General features: G+C 47.5%; 1 protein-coding gene across 4 annotated transcripts in view; it reads right to left on the reverse strand.

Moving 5' to 3' along the window:
• Positions 1-274: 274 nt before the first annotated feature.
• IFNAR2 (interferon alpha and beta receptor subunit 2) overlaps positions 275-15,487 on the reverse strand; it is a 64,976-nt gene continuing 49,763 nt past the window's right edge. For 2 of the 4 annotated variants that reach the window (XM_055567676.1, XM_055567673.1), the window contains 3 exons: positions 14,857-15,004; positions 7,216-7,373; positions 275-1,283 (listed from right to left, as the gene is read on the reverse strand). In XM_055567676.1, the coding sequence (XP_055423651.1) occupies positions 1,134-1,283; positions 7,216-7,373; positions 14,857-15,004 (456 nt within the window). In that variant the 3' untranslated portion in view covers positions 275-1,133. Of the gene's footprint in view, positions 1,284-6,292; positions 6,419-7,215; positions 7,374-10,041; positions 11,101-14,856; positions 15,005-15,487 lie in introns of those variants that run through there. The other 2 variants (XM_055567674.1, XM_055567675.1) reach the window with 2 other exon arrangements.

Here is a 15,487-nt window from a genome sequence, read left to right on the forward strand (position 1 = left end):
CCAGGGATTGAACCTGTGTCTCCTGCATCTCTGGCATTGATGGGCGGGTTCTTTACCACGGAGCCACCTGGCAAGCCTGGAATTCAAAGCTGAGGGCCTTCTCTTTTCTGAAGCTTCCCAATTGCTGTCGGGCCCCTGTGCCTGGCACAGTTCCTGGCTGACCGCCAAGCAGGCACCGAGGAATATCCACTGAATGAGTGAACAGTAAAGACAGCATATGAGACCTGGTTCACACTAACAGCCACACAGATGGAGTGCCACTTAACGCATGTGGACTAAATAGAGAATAAGGCTTTAATTGAGCACCAGCATTATACGAAACGTGTCCGCATAGAAAAATAAACCCAGTCCAAGTGTCCCTGAGAATCCAGAGTCTTCGCTCTGTACAGTGCTTGGTGATAGCGACTTCTGAGTCGACGCCATTTCTCCCGTCAGAATGTCGGCACTCTCAGATTCCACAGTGCCTTGGTCTTTCTTCCTCATTTTATATATTTTTGTTTCTAACCATTTAAAACTTTTTTTTTGTTTTTTTTTGGTGGTTTTGTTTTTTTGCCACATGGCTTGTGAGGTCTGAGTTCCATGACCAGGGACTGAACCTTGGCCCTCGGCTGTGAAAGCATGGAGTCCTAACCACTGGACCTGCTGGGGAATTCCCTAAAACCTTTTTATATTAGTGAGTACACAAGACTGAGAATCATACCTCCGGTGGCCAACCTCAACCTTTGTTTTTTTTTTTTCTGGCCACATCATGTGATATGTGGGATCTTAGTTTTTCAACCGAGGATGGAACCTGTGCCCCCTGCATTGCAAGTGTGGAGTCTTTTAACCACTGGGACAGATCATCAGGGAAATCACAGTGGCCAACTTTTTTTTTCAAATCATTAAGGCCTCTAAAAAGTGGCAGGTTCCCAAGGTTTTGCCACATGAGCATTTGGAGTCCAGCTCCTTGGCAGTGTGGACGCTGTCCCAGCGTCTGTGTGAGCTCTCCATCTGGGGTTTACTCAGGCGGTCTCGGCCCGCTCTGGCTGGCTGCTCTGATTGCCCTTGCGGGGAGACAGGACAAGGAGGGGGTCACTGCGCCCGACTGAGTGTGCTCCCTCCTCAGACATCAGCTGGAAGGACCCCTGCCCACGTCAGGTCCTGAGACCGCAGCTGGCCCCAGGGTTCGGCTTGCAGCTTTCAGACACGTCTGTGATGACGCTCAGCTTGTCAAAGACTTCATTCTCATCAGACAGTGGGAAGGAGAATAAGAGAAGAGTGCTGTGATGAGGATGGCTCATGAACTGTAGGGAGGGAAAAAAGAGCCAATTAACAAATTTTCCCACTTCTTTTTCTGGGCTCACAATTTTCTACACAACTCCTGGCTGGAAAATGCTGTTTTAAAAAAAATGTAACAAGAGTATGACAGTTCCTCACAAAATTAAAACCAGAATTACCGTATAAACCAGCAATTCCACTTCTGGGTATACACCCGAGAGAACTGAAAGCGGTGTCTCAGAGAGATACAGTAATACATCCCCCTGTCTTCAGAGCGTCATAATTCATGAGAGCCAAAGGTGGGAGCGGGCCAAGTGCCCACCCACACGTGTGCATGCGCTCAGTCGCTTCAGTTGTGCCCAGCTCTGTGCGACCCCACGGACTGCAGCCCGCAGGCTCCTCTGTCCAAGGGGATTCTCCAGGCAAGAACACTGGAGTGGGCTGCCATGCCCTCCTCCAGGGGATCTTTGCGTGGATCAGTTTCTTCCCAGATATCAAACCCACGTCTCCTGGGTCTCTTGCATTGGCACGTGGATTCTTTACCACCTGGGAAACCCCATCCACGTATGACTGGACAGATATTGTGTTGGCCAAACATTTGTTTGGGTTTTTGTTATGTCTTCCAGAAAAATCCAAACAAACCTTTTGGCCAACCCGACAGAATGTAGTCTATCCATATAATGCAAATTTTTCAGCCTCAAAATGTAATGAAGTTCTGATACATACCACATTGTCGAGGAACCTTATGCTAGGTGAAATACGCCAGACACAAGAGGACAAACAGGGCCATGATTCCACTTACATGAGGTACTTAGACTAGGCAAACTCCAGACAGAAAGTAACGGTGGTGGCCAGCGGCTGGGGGAGAAGGGAGAGGGGGACTTCTATTTAATGGATCCGGTTTGTTTTGTGAGATGAAAGAGGTTCTGAGGATGGAGGGTGAGGAGGGTTGAACAACAATGTCCATTTACTCTACCACTGAAGTGTACGCTGAAAACTGCATATGGTGCAAATTTTACGTTATGCGTGTTTTACCACAATTTAAAAAATTCGACAATAAATCTGCACCTCCTTTGCTTAGTGATCACAGGTCCTCCTCTGACAGTTCCTCTTGTAAACCTGGAGGGAGACTTAGGGATAATCCCGATGCTGCCCGGGGCATCCTTGCCTCGAGGAAGCCGGCTTGGGATACCTGTGTCTTGGAATAAGTCACTCTCCTGTGCTCCCCAGCACCCCGAGTGTCCCTCTGTTCAGCCTTCAGCCCTGTGCCATTCAGTACGGCAGCCACCAGCCACGTGGAATGTGGCCGGTCTGACTCTACGTGTGCTGAGAGGTAAAACACACACCAGATTTTGAGGACTTTGTATGAAAAAAAAGAACGTAGATGTTTCGACAAATGAAAAAAATGACTGATTCCATGTTGAAATGATATTTTGGATATATTGCGTTGCATAAAATGTACTACTAATATTAATTTCAGCTGTTCCTTTCTGTTTGTTATTTACTAATTGGAGTCTAATTGCCTTACAATGTGGTGTTAGTTTCTGCTGTACAGTGAAGTGACTCAGCTATATGTATACATACATACATGTACATATCTTCCCTTCCCTCTTGGGCCTCCTCCCCCTCCCCATCCTGTCCACCTACGTCATCGCAGAGCCTGAGTTGAGCTCCTTGCGCTTACAGCTTGTTCCTGAGAGCTATCTGTTGTTGTTTTGTGTTTTGCTTTGGTTTTCTTGGCCATGCCTCATGTCATGCAGGATCTTAGTTCCCCGACCAAGGATGGGATCTGTGTCCCCTGCAGTAGAAGTATGGAGTCCTAACTACTGGACTACCACGGAAGTCCCCTGCTCCTTTTCACTTTTGAAGAAACTGTGCATGCATGCTCAGTGGCTCAGTTCAGTTCAGTCACTCAGTCGTGTCCGACTCTTTGCGACCCCATGGACTGCAGCACGCCAGGCCTCCCTGTCCATTACCACCTCCTGGAGTTTACCCAAACCCATGTCCATTGAGTCGGTGATGCCATCCAGCCAGGTCATCCTCTCTTGTCCCCTTCTCCTCCTGCCTTCAGTCTTTCCCAGCATCAGGGTCTTTTCCAATGAGTTGGTTCTTCAAATCGTGTAACCAAAGTATTGGGATTTCAGCTTCAGCATCAGTCCTTCCAATGAATATTCACGACTCATCTCCTTGAGGATGGACTGGTTGGATCTCCTTGCAGTCCAAGGGACTCTCAAGAGTCTTCTCCAACACCACAGTTCAAAAGCATCAATTCTTCAGCATTCCGCTTTCTTTATGGTCCAACTCTCACATCCATACATGACCACTGGAAAAACCATAGCCTTGACTAGACGGACCTTTGTTGGCAAAGTAATGTCTCTGCTTTTTAATATGCTTTCTAGGTTGGTCATAACTTTTCTTCCAAGGAGCAAGCGTCTTTTAATTTCATGGCTGCAGTCACCATCTGCAACACTGTTTCCACTGTTTCCCCATCTATTTGCCATGAAGTGATGGGACCAGATGCCATGATCTTCGTTTTCTGAATGTTGAGTCTTAAGCCAACTTTTTCACTCTGCTCTTTCACTTTCATCAAGAGGCTCTTTAGTTCTTTACTTTCTGCCATAAATAAGGGTGGTATCATCTATGTATCTAAGGTTATTGATATCTGTCCCAGCAATCTTGATTCCAGTTTGTGCTTCATCCAGCCCAGCATTTCGCATGATGTGCTCTGCATATTAAGGTAAATAAGCAGGGTGACAATATACAGCCTTAACGTACTCCTTTTCCTATTTGGAACCAGTCTGTTGTTCCATATCCAGTTCTGACTGTTGCTTCCTGACCTGCATATAGGTTTCTCAAGAGGCAGGTCAGGTGGTCTGGTATTCCCATCTCTTTCAGAATTTTCCAGTTTGTTGTGATCCACACAATCAAAGGCTTTAGCATAGTCAATAAAGCAAAAGTAGATGGTTTTCTGGAACTCTCTTGCTTTTTCAATGATCCAGTGGATGTTGGCAGTTTGATCTCTGGTTCCTCTGCCTTTCCTAAATCTAGCTTGAACATCTGAAAGTTCACAGTTCACCTACTGTTCAAGCCTGGCTTGGAGAATTCTGAGCATTACTTAGCTAGCATGTGAGATGAGTGCAATTGTGCGGTAGTTTGAGCATTCTTTGGCATTGCCCTTCTTTGGGACTGGAATGGAAACTGACCTTTTCCAGTCCTGTGGCCACTGTTGAGTTTTCCAAATTTGCTGGCATATTGAGCACTTTAATAGCATCATCTTTTAGGATGTGAAATAGCTCAACTGGAATTCCATCACCTCTACTAGCTTTGTTCATAGTGATGCTTCCTAAGGCCCACTTGACTTCGCATTCCAGGATGTCTGGCTCTAGTGAGTGATCACACCATTGTGGTTATCTGGGTCATCAAGATCTTTTTTGTATAGTTCTGTGTATTCTTGCCACCTCTTCTTAATATTGTCTGCTTTTGTTGGGTCCATATCATTTCTCTCCTTTATTGTGCCCATCTTTGCATGAAATGATCCCTTGCATTTAGAAATTAGAAAATCTCTAATTTTCCTGAAGAGATCTCCCATTCTATTCTTTCCCATTCTATTGTTTTCCTCTATTTCTTTGTATTGATTAGTGAGGAAGGCTTTCCTATCTTGCTTTGCTATTCTTTGGACCTCTGCATTCAAATGCGTATATCTTTCATTTACACTGTTGCCTTTAGCTTCTTTTTTCTCCTTATTGCCAAATTCAGACTTAAATTGAAGAAAGTAGGGAAAACCACTAGACCATTCAGGTAGGACCTAAATCAAACCCCTTACGATTATACAGAGGAAGTGACAAATAGATTCAAGGGATTAGATCTGATAGAGTGCCTGAAGAACTATGGACAGAGGTTCATGACATTATATAGGAGGTAGGGATCAAGACCATCCCCAAGAAAAAGAAATGCAAAAAGGCAAAATGGTTGTCTGAGGAGGCCTTACAAAAAGCTGAGAAAAGAAGAGAAGCTAAAGGCAAAGGTTATATAAGTATGTAATATCTCGGGGCTTCCGTGGTGGCTCAGAGGTAAAGAATCTGCCTGCCAATACAGGAGACACAGGTTAGATCCCTGGGTTGGGAAGATCCTCTGGAGAAGGAAATAGCAACCTTCTCCAGTATTTTGCCTGGAAAATCCCATGGACAGAAGAGCCTGGCAAGCTACAGTCCATGGGGTTGCAAAAGAGTTGGACACGCCTTAGTGACTAAAGACCAACAACCGCATACTACCTCAATCTTGATTACAAAGCCTAAAACAGTTATTATCCCAGAGGGGGACATTCCCACGAGGGGACACGTTAGGGATTCCATTAAACTATAAATTATAGCTGCCATCTTCTCACGTCAGGATCCTTGTGCCAAAAAATTAGCCGGCCGGGAATGCAGTCAGGAGTCACTACTTGGGTCATCAGGAGGAGAAAAGGCTGCTGCTACATGATGGGGCCCGGGGGGAGGGGCGACTCCTGCCCAATTCTCATGGCACATGGAGAAGCACCAGAGCCGGGGTCTCTGGTGTCCTGTGACCAGGGGCTCAGTCTTTATAGAGCGGAGGGTCTGAGTCGCCCCCGTCAGGTCAGCAGCGGCTGGTCAGGCGAGAAGAGACAGCAGAGCAGTGAGATCACGGGTGTCACTTGTGCCTTTGGGACCAGCCGCAGCGGCGGGGCTGGCCCTGCTCCCTTAACCTTCCTCTTGTAGCCCTCCCCGGGGGAGGAGATCGACTCGGCCCTTAGAGAAGCTGCGCCCTGGGTCCTGGCGGTTTACGTGTAGGCTGGAGCAGACGCTGCGATGCGCCACCCTCACCCCAATCTTTAAGGAAGCAGGGCTTGCTCCGTCAGCTGCTGGGAGTGGGGTCCCCCCACCCCCTACCCTGGGAGGGTCCCTGAGCTGAAGGAACTGCTCCATCCGAACTGTGCCTCCTTCCTGGGGGAGCCCACACCCAGCCCAGGGGAGATGCGGGCTTCACTTCACATTTCCTTTCACTTCATTTCTAATGAGAATATAAGCAAGATTTCATTTCTTCAAGCCGCTTCTGTCCTACAGGCTCTATCCAGGTACATTCTTTCTTCTACCCAAACGTTTTGAAAGTAGCTTTCCTGTAGTTCAGTTGGTAAAAAATCCACCTGCAATGCAGGAGACCCCGGTTCGATTCCTGGGTTGGGCAGATCCCCTGGAGAAGGGATAAGGCTACCCACTCCAGTATTCTTGGGCTTCCCTGGTGGCTCAGCTGGTAAAGAATCTGCCTACAATGCAGGAGACCTGGGTTCCATCCCTGGGTTGGGAAGATCCCCTGGAGAAGGGAAAGGCTACCCACTCCAGTATTCTGGCCTGGAGAATTCTATGACTGTATAGTCCATGGGGTCACAAAGAGTTGGACATGACCGAGCGACTTTTGCGTTCCCTTTTTTTTGTTTTTTTCCACTTTTCTGGAGGAAAAAAAAGAAGAACTGCTTTCCTAAAGCCTGGGACACACATCCTGTAATTTCAGTCGCTCTCAGACACTCCCCGCTCTGACATTGCTCCTGCCCCTCTGCTGTCCCTGGCTGTTTTCTGGCACTCAGCCCAGAGTCCTCTCTTTCCCATCTTTTCTGCTCTGAGCTCGGCTTGGTCCCTTTCTGCTCCGGGACCAGCCCCTTGGCTCTCTGATGACTTGGGGCTCCAGGCATGGAAGGTCAGAGAAGGAACAAACATCCAGGCTGGAGGGAGGGCTTTTAGGAACAAAACCTTGCCCCCCGCCCCCTCCCTATAGAGCTGTTCCCTGAGCTCATACTTCTCTGAAAGGGCACCAGGAATGGGTGGGACCTGTGTGCAAGGCTTGTGTCATCCTCCAAGAAACCACACCGGGCTGAGTTAGGCGGCTCTGATTGTGAAGGTCAGCGTGTTCTTACGCACCCACATCTGGCTCTGTGCCACTACCTACCTCTTTTAGGTGCTGTGGAAGAGAATTCCTCGGGGGGAAGGCGTGCCTGGCCTTCCTGTAAACACACCGCAGCAGGAAGAAGCAGCCGAGCAGTAGCAGGAGAGCGGCGCACACGGAGGCTGCCAGGACGCTGGCCACCATCCAGGACGGGGTGGTTTCTGCAGGGATGAAGGGCTCGGTCATATTCGCGTCATGCCCGGCTTGGGTGATGGTGACCTTAACGCTCTTTTCACCATCATCTTCTAATGGTAACCCCTTACCGCTGGGGTGGGGTTGGGGTGGGGGGCACAGGTGTGTCTCAGAAGGAAACACAGCAGCTATTTGAGGATCTGGAGGTTTTCAAGTCTCACCCTTTCCTACCATCCTCCAAGTTGGGTTTCTGGGGCATGATTACTGATACGCCCCAAAACGCAGCAGCTGCACGAACTCTGATCCCCATTATCTACCCACAGGGGAGCTATCAGCTCCCTGTTCTGCTGTTCCATCAGCAGATAATGGGGCTCCCCGGGCTCCAGAGCCCCAGTGACACACATGTGCTACAGTATTTTGTACTGAGAACTGCACAGGGGACCCCACCTGACCGCCTGCACGCAGAGACCTCCCCTAATGCTACTGCGGTGCCCAGCAGCCTAAAGCTGATCTCTGGGTGGCCCCCTCCCTTCCCCAGCACCTCTGTGAGCTCCTGTCTGGAAAAACCCGAGGCTACCAAAAGAATTCACCTTTGTTCTACCAACTCGTGACATTCCTTTCTTAGTGCACTTTCCTAAAAAGCTCAGGACTGTAAAGCCTTCCTCTCTCCCAGTGAGACCTAAATTAGCTCCTACAATCCAGGAGTGTCTTTCTCAAGGATCTGGAAGCCAATCCTTTGACATGTCATCATCAGGATGGAGCATTATGACAGAGGAACAGTCTCTGTCTCAGAGTCTCAGTGGGAAGAACACCGCAGGTGATAAAATCCAGCAGCAGATGCAGAAAACGGCCTAAGTGCATTAACACCACCCCATGTACCCACCCAGTTTCGGTCATTTGTCACTTCCGTGACCCCGATCTCTTTTCGTCCCGATTCTCAATTCTGTCTTTAAAATGCCCCATCAGCTCTTTCCCCTCCTCCAGTCACGAATGAATCAAATCTGTTTTTACCACCTTAACTGATGTCCAGCTTTATCTTGGACTGTCTCCAGGGGGTCACCCTTGGTGGCCCAGTTCTCCTCATTTAGCACCAGGCCCCTTTGCCAGCTGCCCTCCTGGCCTCCCTGTGACCAGCCCTGTCAGCCAGCACCACCCTCCTGATGCAAACTGAAAGCATTTGGTGCTGGGAGAGGCCAGGAGAATGAACCCTGCCCTGGAAGAGCAGGTCTCTCTATGGGGATTGCGGCAAAGTGTCAGCTCTTACTTCCCCAGGGCAGATCAAAGAACCCTGATGGGCACACAGTCTTGGAGCCACCTGGACGGCAGGCCCCCTGCTGGCCTCTCCCAGCACTTGGCACACTGTGTGGCCACAGACACTCCTTAAACATCTAGTGAATGGTGAGGGCACCCGTCATGGGGAAGAGGCTGGACGGGCCTGGGGCCCCTCTTGCACTGTGATTAACACCGACAGTGACCTTGCAGCCTGTCCAGCTTGTGCCCTGGCCAAGTTCAGCGAACTCACGCCTTATCCCTGCACCCTATGAATTCTCATTTCACTTACTAGAATCGAGTGGTGGTGCCTTTAGCAGATTCAACTCAGATGGGTTTTCTGGGTGGATACAGGGTCGTGGGGCAAGGGAACTGGTGGGGGTGGCCCCCAGGCTTTACGAGAGCTGATGATGGTAGGTCTGCTTGCGATCTGACGTCCCAGCTCTGGAGGAAGTTCCAGGACCCATCTATTCATCTCTCTATCTTTCCACTTAATATTTCTGTGGCTCTCTAATTTGCCATACATCAGAATTACTCATTAAATATTCATTAAACACTGACTCCTGGGCCCCACCCTGGCACGGTTGGTGACACTGTGATGATTCCCCTGGGGGCAGCTCCTGGGTCTCCTTGGGCCTCCAACCCAGATGTTTCAGCATCTTACACAGGACATTATTCCATGGGCACAACCAGTTGATGGTGATAAAATTCAAAAGATGCTTTTGTGACTTACCAAGAAGGGGGAATGGGGAAGGAGAGAAAGTTAGAAAGACAGTTAAGTCGCTCAGTCGTGTCCGACTCTTTGCGACCCCTGGCCTGTAGCCCACCAGGCTCCGCCGTCCATGGGATTCTCCAGGTAAGAATACTGGAGTGGGTTGCCATTTCCTTCTCCAGGGGATATTCCCGACCCAGGGATTGAACCCAGGGAAGGAGAGGGGATACTGCTTTACACAGGCTGTGACTTGTGGAAGAATCTGGTACTGAACTGAACTAGTAATCAACACTCTCTGTGTGAAGCTCTTAACTTGCCTCAGTCTAGCTGGCCATGCCTCAGGTGAACTCCCTTTTCCTGTCTCACCCTCCGGCAAGTCTTGCCTTGGCTTCTGTATTTGTAGACATGGGTGGAGATGTTACTTCCTGTTATTTACTGGTTGAGCTGACTTCAGGCAAGTTACTTCATCTCTCTGAACCTTCACCTTCCTTCCGGGAAAAGGGAAAAGAACCTTTCCACACTTTCACTGAAAACTTGTGAGGTTTAAACAGGAGAACTACATTTAAACAAACAAACAAACAAAACCCTAAACTGATGTTCAGTCGGCTATTCTTTTCTTTTATAAAATGTCTGGATTTTGTTAGTTAATGAGTGATCATTTAGAGTTAGAAGATATTTGAAATACTTTTCTTTTTGGTCCAAGTGTGTGCCTCATGCCATGTTTCATGACATAAGCCTTAAGTAATATTTAAAGGTGTGATTTTATTTTTAAAAAATTTTTATTTATTTGGCTGTCAGGTATTAGTTGCAGGGCTCTAGAGTACATGGGCTCAGTAGTTGTAGCTCAAGGGCTAAGCTGCCCTATAGCACGTGGGATCCTCATTCCCCAACAAGGAATCAAACCTGCATTGCCTGAAATGGAAGGTGGATTTTTAACCACTGGAGCATCAGGGAAGTCCCTAAAAGTATGATTTGAATAATGTCCTTATTGATAACAGTAATGATACCTAACCTGTATTGCGGGCTGACTCTGTGCCTGGCACTGTCCTGGGTGACACCTTTGATTACTCTCATCTTGTAGATGAGGCAATGGAGGCAGTGGGCAGTTCAGCATCTGCCCCAAGTCACTCACTGTGTTGGAATTCACAGCAGGGAAGGATGGGACACGGAACCAGGCACGTACTCAGGCCTGGAGAAAGCAGTTGGCAGGTGTTTAAGAGGAAAGAGCGAAGATCCCAAAGTCAGGATTCTAGTGATTTAAACATGATGGGTGCTCCCAGGGCACAGAATTCTCATTCAAGTACAAATGATTCACGAGTGGAATAAAAAGGTAGGCTTCTGGGAGTTCTCCGGCAGGCCAGTGGGTAGGACTCTGCGCTTTCACTGCTAAGAGCCTGGGTTCAATCCCTGGTTGGGGAACGAAGATCCCACAAGCCTTGCGGGGCAGCCAAAAAAAAAGTTTTTTTGGTTTTTATTAAGGCAGGCTTTTGTTATTTAGAGGCACTTGCTGAGAGGCTCAGCCACAAGGTGGAACACAGGCAGGTGGAACTTAGCCTCGGACAGTAGTGCCTCGGCACTAGCTGGGGGCTACAGAAAAAACAGAGAGGCAGGGAATCCCCGCTAGAGAGACGGCAAGACTCCATCTTCTATGCGGCTCTGTCATCCTGAGAAACTGTGCTTAATATTACTGCAGAATACTTCTGGATGACACTGGAAAGATCACGTGACCGGGTGAGATGAGAGATTTCTGGATTTGGGCAAGTAACTTTGTTCAACTACAAAACAAGGGAAAGAAACCTCAACAAGATTCAGGAAACTCCAGGCTGGTAAGCCTGATTCAGTGTCCAGAAAAAATACAAAAATGGATCGTTAAGTGGCTACTTGTTGTTTAGTCACTAAGTCGTGTCCGACTCTTTTGTGATCCTCTGGACTATGGCCCACCAGGCTCCTCTGTTCATGGGATGTCCCAGGCAAGAATAACTGGAGCAGGTTGCCATTTCCTTCTCCCAGGATCTTCCCAACCCAGGGATCAAACATGCGTCTCTTGCGCTGGCAGGCAGATTCTTTATCACTGAGCCACTAGGGAAGGCCGAAATTATGGCAAAGTTGTGCTTGACTCTCTGAGATTCTATGGACTGCAGCATGCTAGGTTTCCCTGTCTTTCCCTATCTCCCAGAATTTGCTCAGATTCATGTTCACTGACTTGGGGATGATATCTAATCATCTCATCCTCTGCAGCGCCTTCTCCTCCTGCCCTTAATCTTTCCCACCATCAGGGTCTTTTCCAATGAGTCAGCTCTTGGCATCAGGTGGCCAAAGCATTGGAGTTTTGGCTTCAGCATCAGTCCTTCTAAAGAATGCTGCTACTGCTAAGTTGCTTCAGTCGTGTCCGACTCTATGCGACCCCATAGACGGCAGCCCACCAGGCTCTCCCATCAGGGTTAATTTCCTTTAGGATTGACTGGTTGGATCTCCTTGCAGTCCAAGGGACTCTCAAGAGTCTTCACAGGCACCATAATTTAGAAGCATCAATTCTTTGGCACTCAGCCTTCTTTATGGTCCAATTCTCACATCCATACATGACTACTGGAAAAACCATAGCTTTGACTATCCAGACCTTTGTCGGCAAGCTAATGTTTCTGCTTTTTAATACGCTGTCTAGGTTTGTCATAGCTTTTCTTCCAAGGAGCTGTGCTGCAGTGTGCTTAGTTGCTCAGTCATGTTCGACTCTTTGCGACCCCATGGACTGTAGCTGGCTAGGCTCCTCTATCCATGGGGATTCTCCAGGCAAAAATACTGGAGTGGGTAGCCATGCCCTCCTCCAGGGGTTCTTTCCAACCCAGGTCTCTTGCACTGCAGGTGGATTCTTTACCATCTAAGCCACCAGGGAGGCATCTTTTAATTTCATGGCTGCAGTCACCATCTGCAGTGATTTTGTAGCCCAGTAAAATAAAAACTGTCACTGTTTCCACTTTTTCCCCATCCATTTGCCATGAAGTTTTGGGACTGGATGCCATGATCTTAGTTTTTTGAAGGCTGAGTTTCAAGCCAGCTTTTTCCATTTTCCTCTTTCACCCTCATTAAGAGGCTCTGTGGTTTCTCTTCACTGTCTGTCATTAGAGTGATATCATCTGCATATCTGAGGTTGTTGATCCTTCTCCCAGAAATCTTGATTCCTGCTTGTGATTCATCCAGCCTAGCATTTCACATGATATACTCTGCATATAAATTAAAGAAGCAGGGTGACAATATACAGCCTTGACATGCTTCTTCCCCAATTTTGAACCAGTTAGTTGTTCCATGTCTGGTTCTAACTGCTGCTTCTTGATCAGCATACACGTTTCTCAGGTAAGGTGGTCCAATATTCCCATCTCTTGAAGAATTTTCCACAGTTTGTTGTGATCCACACAGTCAAAGGCTTTGCATAGTCAGTGAAGCAGATATTTTTCTGAAATTCCCTTGCTTTCTCTATGATCCAATGTATGCTGGCAATTTGATCTCTGGTTCCTCTGCTTTATCTAAACCCAGCTTGTACATCTGGAAATTCTTGGTTCGCATACTGCTGAAGTCTAGCTTGAGGGATTTTGAGCACAACCTTACCGGGCTGTGAAACGAACACAACTGTACAGTAGCTGGAGCATTCTTTGGCATTGTCCTTCTTTGGGACTGGAATGAAAACTCACCTTTTCCAGTCCTGTGGCCACTGCTGACTTTTCCAAGTTTGCTGACATATTGAGTGCAGCACTTTCACAGCATCATCTTTTAGGATTTGAAACAGCTCAGCTGGAATTCCATCACCTCCACTAGCTTTGTTAGTAGTAAAGCTTCCTAAGGCCCACTCGAATTCACACTCCAGGATGTCTGGCTCTAGGTGAGCGATCACACCATCGTGGTTATCCCAGTCATGAAGATCTTTTTTGTACAGTTCTTCTGTGTGTTCTTGCCACCTCTTCTTCATCTCTTCTGCTTCTGTGACGTCCCTGCTGTTTCTGTTCTTTACTGTGCCCATCCTTGCATGAAATATTCCCTTGATATCTCCAATTTTCTTGAATATATATCTCGTCTTTCCCATTCTATTGTGGGCTTGTTTTTCTCAAGCTGTGTTCTTGGAAATGCTCCTTCTCAAAAAAGGTATTGAAAGATCAAATATGCTACAAATGCTCATATATAGCGTGTTTTTTTTCTGAGAGGGAGATGGGGTGAACCTTCATGTCCAGGTTCATCTGACTACAGGGCTCTTGTTTTGAGAAATATCCCATAAACACTCATGGGACACAGTTGGGACAATAAGCACTTGGCACTGGGTGTCGATTTCAGCTGATATTTGCCAAAAAGTCCTTCATGGTGACTTTGCGGACAGTCAAACACAACAGCTTACAAAATAGTCCAGTGTGTTCCTATGGATTGGTGACCATTAAATAGTTAAGGGGTCTAGAGAAAGGCATATCCTGGACACATCAACAGTTTAAACAACAAACTGTTAAAGATCCTGAAGCTCTTCCTAGGAAATCAGTTTTTCTTTGATAAGACAACGCAAAATTGGGCAAGAAATACGTCCAATGACAAAAACCCACATTCGGGAAGAACTTGATAAGCTGAAGTGATGAAGCATCATGACGGCAGCAACACAGCGGCCTCAGGACTGCAGTGACGCAGAAGATGGAAAGTTCTCCCCTCTCTCTGCAGGAAATATTTTTTTTGCATATGGATACTCAGTTGCTGGGCATCATTCTTGTTGCTTTTTGTTTTCAGACCTTTTATTTTATATTGGAGTATAGCCAATTATTGGCTTCCTTGGTGGCTCTGACAGTAGAGCGTCTGCCTGCAATGCAGGAGACCTGGGTTCGATTCCTGGATCAGGAAGATCCCCTGGAGAAGGCAATGGCACCCCACTCCAGCACTCTTGCCTGGAAAATCCCATGGACGGAGGAGCCTGATAGGCTACAGTCCATGGGGTCACAAAAAGACGGACACAACTGAGGACTTCACTTTCACTTTCATAGCCAATTAACAATGTTGTGACAGGTTCAGCTGCACAGGAGAGTGACCCAGCCGTACAAATACAGGCTTCCAGTCTCCCTCAAACTCCAGAGGGAATTCTTTCATTACAATTGCTCTCCTCTGTATTCTGCAATCCCCAGATCACTGCTTTGCTTTCCAAAGGGACTCCATAAATGAAAAGAGCCAGGATCAGACCTCCTTGTATGCATCTGAGCTGGTGGATCAGTCAGAGATGAACTGGAGTTTGAGCTGGGTGATAATCTCCAAGGAGCCTTTCAGCCGGCACACTTGGTGGAAGTCTCTAAAGCCACTTAAGATGCTCAGAGGAGGGAATTCCCTGGCGGTCCAGGGGTTAGGACTCTGCTTCTACTGTAGGAGACACGGGTTCAGTCCCTGTTTGGGGAATGCAGATCTCACAAGCCTTGCAGCATGGGGCCCCACCACCATCACCCACGTGCAAAAAAAAAAAAAAAAAAAAAAAGAGGGTGCTCAGAGACACCGAGCTGCAGATGGTACGTCTCAAGACTCACCGTCAATGGTTGTTTGCTCGCAGACAGGCTCACTCCATTCTCCAGCTTTGTTCCGATCAGAAAGAAACCCTCGAACTTGAACACAGTAAGTTGTCTGTGACTCAAGATTTCGGAGGAACTCGAAGTCATACTGACCAGAAATTGAAAACTAGTAACAGAGACATAAATCAGAACATGCCTCAGCGGTGAAGGGACATCATTTCCCATCGCCCCACCCCACCCCGCCACCTGCCACTTACTGGTTATAATCTTTACTTTAGGCTCAAAATAGGAGGATAAAGGAAGCAGATGCTCCTCCCATGTCACCTCAGGTGACCCTGAGATCATTCTAAGTGGGGAGGAGGGGGAAGGGAAAGGACTGACCATGGTCCTGGCAAACTGCTTTATTCCCTGAATTCCCTAGTTTAAATGATATGCAAACCATCCCGCTTTCTCTCTTTTTTTAAAGGTAAACCAGTTGTATGGGTTGAATTTTGTCCTCCCAAATTCTTACATCAAAATCCTAACCCTAGTACTTTCAAAAGTGACTTGGTTAGACAGGTCTTTTTAGATGTAATCAATGTAAATGAGGTTATTAGCATGGGCCCCAATCCAGTATGACTGGTGTCCTTAAAAGAAGAGGACGTTTAGA

This window comes from Bubalus kerabau, chromosome 2 (assembly GCF_029407905.1).
Source record: "Bubalus kerabau isolate K-KA32 ecotype Philippines breed swamp buffalo chromosome 2, PCC_UOA_SB_1v2, whole genome shotgun sequence".
Taxonomy (NCBI): Eukaryota; Metazoa; Chordata; class Mammalia; order Artiodactyla; family Bovidae; genus Bubalus; species Bubalus kerabau.